Below are 8,791 nucleotides of genomic sequence, written 5' to 3' on the forward strand. Positions count from 1 at the left end.
CGGATGCCCAACCGACTGAGCCACCCAGGCACCCCCTAACTCACTTTTAAAAATAGCTGTGTTAATACTCTACACTGGGGATGTGCCTTCCTACCCCTGGCCAGTCCCCAAGTGATGGGCATCGAGTTCATTTGTGTGTTTTCCCCACTGCACATCTCTACCCGCAGGGATGAGACCGTCCTTTCTAAAGGCTGGATTCCTAGAAGTGGGATTGCTGGGTCATGGAGTACAAACGTTTTTAATTTTAATAGATACTGCCAAATTACTTTTCAGAAAGGATGTAGCAGTTCACAGTTGCAGGCCGCGTGTGACCGTCTGTCTCTCCACATTCCAACCCATGGCCGACACTGGCTGGTGTGTCTTTCACATTTTTGCCATCTGGGTGTTTGGGGGCAGTGGAAGTCCTTGTTTTAATTTGCACGATCCTCATTTCTAGCGACTCGTTGTTGCTTTTTAAATCTCACATATGCTTATTGTTTGTGTTTCCTCCCATCTTTGCTGAGAGTCTCTGGGGGACTACCTTTGGGGGTGGGGTGGGGAGATGAACTTGTCCCCTGTGGAAAGGGCCCAGGGCTGGGGTCTGGAGGCTCTGAGACCGCGCACTCCCCAGCGGCCTCCCAGGGCCACATTGTTCTCTCACCTACCAGGAAAGGCTGGCCCCGGGGGTCTCTGGCTTGGGTCCCCTGGCGCCGGGACACTTGCCCAAGGTCAAGGCACCACGGGTGCCACCCCACTGGGCCGCAGCCAGATTGCACCTCCCTCGAGCTTAGCTCTGCACCAAGATCGCCCGGGAGATGCCTGCGGGCACCTTGAGGAAGGTCGGCAGCTCCGGGCCAGCTCGGATGGGGCGGGGGTGGGGTGGGTGGGTGGAAGGGTTAGTACCTGCTGCGGGAGCCTGGGCCGGTCACACCTGGACCCTCGTCGAGATCCAGGGACTGGCGGGGCTAGGGAGGGCAGGAGCAGGGCTGCAGATGAGCCCGAGCGTCTTCAAGTGCCCAGTGGCTCTTCTGCCTCAGTTTCCCGCCCGGAGGCAGCGCGGGGAGAACTACAGAATATCCAAGGGCCTGAGGCTTCAGCCGCGGGGTCTTGGGCAGGCGCCGGGTCGGATAGGCGGGCTGCGCGGGGTCCCAGCAAAGGGATAACAGGGGTGGGCGGCCGGGTGGGGGGGTTGTCGGGGGCTGCGGGTGGCGGACAAAGCGACGGCACCACCCCGCAGCGCGGACCAATGGAATGAATGGGCTATAAATAGCGGCCAATGGGCGGCCCGCGTCGCGCCCCTTAAGAGCCGCGGGAGCGCGGAGCCACCGCTGTTCGCCTGCGCCGCGCCCAGAGCTGCCGACCGACCGAGCGCCCCTGCCCCGCCCGGCTGCCCGGTGAGTGGGCCCGAGGGCTGGGGGGAGGGGGGGCGGCCGCCTGGGCGCCGGGGTGGGGGCGCTGCGCACGGAAGGAGCTCGTGGGCAGCAAAGTCGTGCACGCCGGGGTCCGCCGCCCGGAGCGCGCGCGCCGGCTGGGCCTGGGGTCCTGGCGGTGCGGGAGTCTCCCCCGCGCGCGCGCTGCGGACCCCTCTGACCTTGGCCGCGCGCCCCAGGGTGACCAGGAGCAGGGGCAGCGAGGCCCTGAATGGTCCGCAGGTCCCTGGGGGGCCGGTGCGCCGGGTCCCCGCTGACCCTCGAGTCTCTCCGCAGCCTTCCGCTCGCCGCCGCCATGCCCTTCTCCAATAGCCACAACGCGCTGAAGCTGCGCTTCCCGGCCGAGGACGAGTTCCCCGACCTCAGCGGCCACAACAACCACATGGCCAAGGTGCTGACCCCCGAGCTGTACGCGGAGCTGCGCGCCAAGTGCACGCCGAGCGGCTTCACACTGGACGACGTCATCCAGACCGGCGTGGATAACCCGGGTACGCGCACCTCGGTCCCGGGGTCAGGGTACCGGGTCGCCTTATCTGCAAGACACTCCCCTGGGGCTCGGGCCCAGCGCCTCCCCTAGAACCCCTCCCAGACTAGGGTTCCCGCGGCGCCCCCTTCCCGCGAATAACCTCAGGGTCCTGAGGGGCTCGGTCAGGCCTGGCAGTGACGCCACTGTCCCCATTCCGCGCTCCCCCCAGGTCACCCCTATATCATGACCGTGGGCTGCGTGGCAGGCGATGAGGAATCCTATGACGTGTTCAAGGAGCTCTTTGACCCCATCATCGAGGACCGGCACGGAGGCTACAAGCCCAGCGACGAGCACAAGACCGACCTCAATCCCGACAACCTGCAGGTACGAGGTGGCCCCGGGTGGCGGGGCGGGCTGGGGAGGGGTCCCCCAGCGCTCACCGCCGCTCTGCCCCCAGGGCGGCGACGACCTGGACCCTAACTACGTGCTGAGCTCGCGGGTGCGCACAGGTCGCAGCATCCGCGGCTTCTGCCTCCCCCCGCACTGCAGCCGCGGGGAGCGCCGAGCCATCGAGAAGCTCGCTGTGGAAGGTAGGGGTCGCACCTCTGTCCCCGTGCGGCTTGTTAACCAGTCACCCCAGTCACCTGAGCCGCCGCTGCCGCGCTCTTATCTGCGCGCCGGGTCCGGTTTCCCCGGGGGGACGGCGGCCTGGGGCCCTGCGAGGGCCGGCCCGGCCGGGGCTCCCACAAAGCTGGGCGGGCGTGAGCACAGGGGCTCCCGTGTGTCCTTCTGAGCGCGCCCCTCCGCAGCTCTGGCGAGCCTGGACGGCGACCTGGCCGGCAGGTACTACGCGCTCAAGAGCATGACCGAGGCAGAGCAGCAGCAGCTCATCGACGACCACTTCCTCTTCGACAAGCCCGTGTCGCCCCTGCTGCTGGCCTCCGGCATGGCCCGCGACTGGCCCGATGCCCGTGGCATCTGGTGCGTGCCCAACTCCTCTCGCGGGTCCTCCCCCCCCCCCCCCCACTCCCCTTCTCCTCCTCCCCTTGGCCCTCCCCACACCAAGGCCAGGCTGAGGAGGAAGGAAGAGGGAGGAGCCGTGCTCCTAGGACAGGTTTGGTGCTTCCCAGGTCTCCTCGCAGGTGACCTTGACCACACAGGTGCATCAAGGGACGCCAGCTGGTAGAGGCTGAGGCCTCGTGGGATCTTGGAGGTGGGCATTGGGTCGCTTTGACTGCTCTCCTCCACCCTCCTCTTGGGAGCCGGAGCTTCTGGTTTTCTCACCCCTTTCCCCGCAGGGACTCTGCCAGGTGCTGGGTGACGCAGACACTTCCTAGTGGGAGTGGGAGTGGGGGTGAGGGTGGGGAAGGCTTACAGCTCCTGCCTCCACTGTGTGCGTAGGGAGGCTTCTGCGCCCAGATACAGCGGTCCTCTTGCCCCTTACCTTCTAGGTGGGGCCCTCGTCCCTCCCCCACACCCAGGCCACACGGCACATGACTGGCTAGAGGCTAGGGCACAGCTCCGGGCTTTTTGGACTCTCTCTGAGGTGTCCTGGCTTCCCTGCCTACCTCCAGAGTGTGGTCCTGGCAGAAGCCCAAGCTTCTGGGTACAGCCGGATGGAACACCTTAGGGACTTGGAAAGTTCCTGGGGTCTGGGGACCCCCTAGAGCTTTTTTTTGGATGTGCTCTGAGACCTCCAAGGAGGAGGCTTGACCGTGCCCCTCCCCCAGGCACAATGACAATAAGACCTTCCTGGTGTGGATCAACGAGGAAGACCACCTTCGGGTCATCTCCATGCAGAAGGGGGGCAACATGAAGGAGGTGTTCACTCGCTTCTGCAATGGCCTCACCCAGGTCAGGCCTGACCACCCCCAAACCGGGCTGGCACGAGTGGGGTCTGGGGCCAGGGAGGGCGCAGGGCCAAGCCCCAGAGCTCAGGCCAGGGTGTGGGCGTCCCATCAGTCCCCCTGGGAGCCCTGGTCTCCGTTACCTCAGGGTCCTGCCAGGGGACTCCTGGGTCCGAGGGTGTCCCCCACCTGGTGCCTTGGAGGTGCCCCTCAGCCAGGCCAGCCCTGTCTCACCTTCTCCACCTCCAGATTGAAACGCTCTTCAAGTCTAAGAACTACGAATTCATGTGGAACCCTCACCTGGGCTACATCCTGACCTGCCCGTCCAATCTGGGCACAGGGCTGCGGGCAGGTGTGCACATCAAGCTGCCCCACCTGGGCAAGCATGAGAAGTTCCCGGAGGTGCTCAAGCGGCTGCGGCTTCAGAAACGAGGCACAGGTGAATGGGGCGGGTGGTCTTCTCCCCCTGGGGCAGCCCCCCGCCGCAGTCCTGCTGACCTGGCTGTCTCCCCAGGTGGTGTGGACACAGCTGCCGTGGGTGGGGTCTTCGACGTCTCCAACGCAGACCGCCTGGGCTTCTCGGAGGTGGAGCTGGTACAGATGGTGGTGGACGGCGTGAAGCTGCTCATCGAGATGGAGCAGCGGCTGGAGCAGGGCCAGGCCATCGATGACCTCGTGCCTGCCCAGAAGTGAAACCCTGGCCTGCACCTGCTGCCACCACCACCAGCCCCGCTGCTTCCTAACTTATTGCCCGGGCAGTGCCCACCACGCACCCTGATGTCCGCCGCCTGGCGGCTGAGCCCTTAGCCTCGCTGTAGAGACTTCCGTCGCCCTTGGTAGAGTTTATTTTTGTGATGGCTAAGATGTTGCTGATGCTGGAATAAACTAGGGTTTCGGCCTGCCACGAGTCTCCGAGTAGTGGCTCCCCTTTCCCGAGGCTGTTCTGGGACCCAGGAGCCAGGATCTGAGGGCCTCAATCCTGGATCTACCCTTTCTGCTTCACTTTCCTTAAGAAGGGACAAAGTCAGGAGGCAGTCACTGTGCCATCCTGTCTACTTGGCTCCCCTGCAGCCCTGGGTTGGGCTGGCGGGGGGGGGGGGGGGCAGGAGGGGGAGGAGCTCTAGGGTGACAGAGCCCCCGCCGGAGCATCTGAGGGCATTTGGGCCCTGGGAGGCGGAGCCTGGCACTTTTGCTCAACCCCATCCCTCAGTGTGGGAGGAGGCGTGGATGCCGTGAGGGGAGGGTGGGTCTTGCCCCCCTAATCTAGTTCCTTTTCCAGTCAGGGTCTCTGCCACCTCTCCTCCCCACCTACAAGAGCCCCTAAATAATCCCTCTCCTCAGCTTCCCTTCCTCACAGCCTCAGGCAGGGCAGACAGTACCCCCTTCTTGCTGCCCCCAGGCCCAGCCCTTCAGCCCCTTTCAGAAAGCCCTGAGGCCCCTCTGGAGCCCCCCCCTCCTTGCAGCCCCCTCTCCAGGACCCTCAGGTGCTCCACCCCTTGGCCTCCCATGGCGGGTCCTCAACATAAGGTCCCTGGGCGGGAGGGTGGGTTGGGGTCTCGCTTTCCCAGCCACTCTACAGCTGCCACAGTTCCCGACTGATCTCACACCATGGTGGGCTGGGGCCATAGAGGTGGAACCTGTGAGCCAGCCAAGGGCAGGGCTTGTCCCCCAGCTCCACAGCTCTGTGGACAGTCTGTGCTGCCACCTGCCGGCCAGGGCCACCTCTGTCCTGGTCTCCCAACCCCACCCCCATCAGAATCTGGGGTACCCCAACTCCTCACGCTTTGGGTCAGCAGGCCCTAATCCCCACCAAGGTTACCCTGCAACTAGGAAGAGAACAGGGCACGGCCTTTGTGCCCACTGTGTCCTGGGCTGGGCAGTCTTTCCTGCCCCAGGGGCAGGGGCAGCTGGCCAACCCTGGGGCCCAGGACAAGCAGGCTGGGTGGACAGCAGTGGAGTAGAAGCAGCTCCATCTGCCTTAGTGGCCAGGCTTGAGCTGAGGGGCCCACCCAGGCCATGTGCTGGCAGGGGAGGGTTTCCAGGAGCCTGTGCTGGGGGAAGAGGCACAGGCACAGAAGCCAGGTGAGTGAAAGCTGGGGTGGGATGGGCAGAGTAGGGGGCAGGCCTCCTGGGGCACAAGGTTGGCAGGGAGAGGATCTCTGAACCCACCCTTTATTTAGGTCAGGGGCTGGCACTTGGTTCCCTCCTCGGCTGACCGGTGTGGGGCACACATCAGATAGGGCTCACCTTTTCTCACCTTCAGTGTCCTCCTCTGGTCAGTGGGCACTGGGCCGGGGCAGACAGTACACTGTAGACTGTGGAGTCTGGTAATTTGGGAGAAAGGGCTGTGAGGAGCACAGGAAGAACGTTCTCTGGAAAGGCCTCAGGCTGCGTGTGCCCATGCTGGGGGGCCCTTGTCCAGAAGGCCCTCCTGGTTGCACAGGCTCAGGGATGGGCCACTGTCCCCACTCTGCCCTGAGGTGCGTACAGGCACCTGGGGGCCTAGTCAGGCAGGCACATGGCTTCCTGATCGTCTCCACACTGTCTGGACCGTTAAGAGTTGGGGCAGTCCCTTAACTATCAGTGGTTCCATAAGACAAGCTGCAACCTCCAATCACCTGTCAACAGGACACCCAGGGAGGCCCCAGACTTCTTCCAGGCAGTAAAAGCTGCTCCCGGGAGCCCCAAGGGCCCCTACCGTTCTCCCCTGTGCTGCGGCACACAGTGCTGGGCCCTCTCAGGGGGCTGGGCAAGCAGGCGAGCCGCTCCCCACGGCCCTCTGGGAGGAGCCTCGCCACGGGCCCAGAGCTGCACGTGCTTCTATGGGCCACTTGTTCTTCTACCTGTAATATTCTCTTTGCTCACTTTTATTCTCATTTATTTTATCCTGCTCTATCGAACACACTTTTTAGCTGAGTCCATTCTTTTTGGGACAAGGCAGGGCTTACTATGCTCTCCCCTCAGTGGGGGTACCTCTGCTTCCCAGTCCATGGGCCAGACTCCCTACAACCTCCTCCCTTTCCTCTGCATTCATAAGACTCTTACACAGGGTGAATTTAACTTTCCTCGAAGTCACAGTCAACATGGGGAGTCTAAGAAACACCCTACCACACGACACAGACGAACGCACTTTTATTCATTCACTGTCTTGGATGGACCACACCCATCAGCAGCACTAGAAGCATCCGTTCCTGTACCTTGGCCATGGCCCAGCTAGAACATGACCCCATGGCAGGGTTTCTCGATGGCACCCACTCACGTCAGGCAGGATGACTCCGGGCAGGGGCTTCCCCTGAGCACTGCAGCTCAGCCTCCAACCTCTAGATGCCAGCAGTTGTTATCCACCCACCCTGTAACAACAGAAATTATCGGACGTGGCCAAAAGTCCCCTGAGGGCCAAAATCCACGCCTATCTCTTTGAATAGGGTTTACACTTTTTTTTTCCCTTTTTTTAAAGTAAGCTCGGGGCTTCTGGGTGGCTCAGTCGGTTAAGCGTCCGACTTCAGCTCAGGTCACGATCTCACGGTCCGTGGGTTCGAGCCCCGCGTCGGGCTCTGGGCTGACGGCTCAGAGCCTGGAGCCTGCTTCGGATTCTGTGTCTCCCTCTCTCTGTTCCTCCCCCACTCATGCTCTGTCTCTGTCTCAAAAATAAATAAGCGTTAAAAAAAAAAATTAAAATGGGGTGCCTGGGTGGCTCAGTTGGTTAAGCGTCCGACTTCGGCTCAGGTCATGATCTCACGGTCCGTGAGTTAGAGCCCCGCGTCAGGCTCTGTGCTGACAGCTCGGAGCCTGGAGCCTGCTTCGGATTCTGTGTCTCCCTCTCTCTCTGACGCTCTGTCTCTCTCTGTCTCAAAAATAAACATTAAAAAATAAAAATTAAAAAAAAAATAAAGTAAGCCCTATGCCCAATGTGAGGCTCAAATTCACAACCCCAAGAACAAGAGTCACATGCTCCACAGACTGAGCCAGCCAGGTGCCCCATGCTCCAACTGCCTCTCCGAGAACCACTGCCCTACAGAAATAATGAAAAAGTACAATCACTCCAGAACAGGGAGGAACTGATGGGTCAGGACTGCCAACAAGAAAGGCTGGTTAAAAATCCAGGCCACCTCCCTCAATGAGGCACCATGCAGGCATCCCAACAGCATGAAGAACTCAGTGAGATGGCAGCATGCTTAAAAAAATGGAAGTAAAAGCAAGTTATAAAACAGTTTGTACTGTGGATCCCGGAGCATGTATGGAAAAATCCCAGAGAACAGTAGTTAACTGTGGGTGGTGGGGTAACAGGTGATTTCCTTCTTTATACTTTGTTTTCCAAATTTTCTACAGTGAACATGTATTACTTATATAAGCTGAAACAAATTCTTTTTTTAAGTGGTGTTTAAAAAGATGCTCTAATGTGTCACAGTTCGTGGGAGCCCACTGAGGCAGGACTTCATTGTCACCACCCCTCATTTAGTCTGTGTGAACGGATCACTGCCCCTCCGCCCCCAGCGTGGGGCGGGGAGGGAACCGGATGCTAGGAGGGGAGGGAAGACCGGCTCAGGGTCACCAGTTTGAGACCACCCGGTTCCAAGTGCTGGGCTCTTTTCACTGCTCTTTAACTTTTCAGAACATCCAGGCCTCCAGCGTGCAGCCCCTGCTGCTCTTAGCAGTCGCTGCATAGGCGGCAGTTGCCTGGAAGGTGCCTCATCCCGCATTTCTATTTGGAGCTGCCTGATGCCTACAGTAAGGCCTCCCGAAGCACCCTTGGGGCTGCACCCTGCACCCACACAGAGTCTGAACTAATTTCCTTTTGTATAGGTGACAAAAGGAAGCAATTTTTGATTGGCAAGAGTTGTCTTTCTGGCTGAGAGGTTTCCATGGAGCAGGGGTGGGGCGGGGGGAGCAACTCAGTTTGGAGCTGTGAATTTTACATGTGGATTGGATGACAAAAACCTTGGTTCCCAAGTCTGGCTAGAGCCTTTTTTTTTTGTTTTGTTTTTTAATGTTTGTTTATTTTTGAGAGAGAGAGACAGAGTAAGAGCAGGGAAGGGGCAGACAGAGAGGGAGACAGAATCAGAAACAGG

General features: G+C 60.6%; 1 protein-coding gene across 1 annotated transcript; it reads left to right on the forward strand.

Moving 5' to 3' along the window:
- The first annotated feature begins 1,213 nt into the window (after positions 1 to 1,213).
- CKB (creatine kinase B) lies at positions 1,214 to 4,624 on the forward strand. Its single transcript, XM_086708728.1, has 8 exons — positions 1,214 to 1,373; positions 1,686 to 1,897; positions 2,105 to 2,259; positions 2,333 to 2,465; positions 2,685 to 2,856; positions 3,606 to 3,729; positions 3,972 to 4,161; positions 4,237 to 4,624. Exons 2-8 carry the CDS (start codon positions 1,705 to 1,707, stop codon positions 4,413 to 4,415), a joined length of 1,146 nt encoding a protein of 381 aa, XP_086564854.1. The 5' UTR covers positions 1,214 to 1,373; positions 1,686 to 1,704; the 3' UTR covers positions 4,416 to 4,624.
- The last annotated feature ends 4,167 nt before the right edge of the window (positions 4,625 to 8,791 follow it).

The sequence above is a fragment of the Puma concolor genome, chromosome B3 (genome assembly GCF_028749965.1).
Source record: "Puma concolor isolate L17-30 chromosome B3, mPumCon1.1.hap2, whole genome shotgun sequence".
In the NCBI taxonomy this organism is placed as follows: domain Eukaryota; kingdom Metazoa; phylum Chordata; class Mammalia; order Carnivora; family Felidae; genus Puma; species Puma concolor.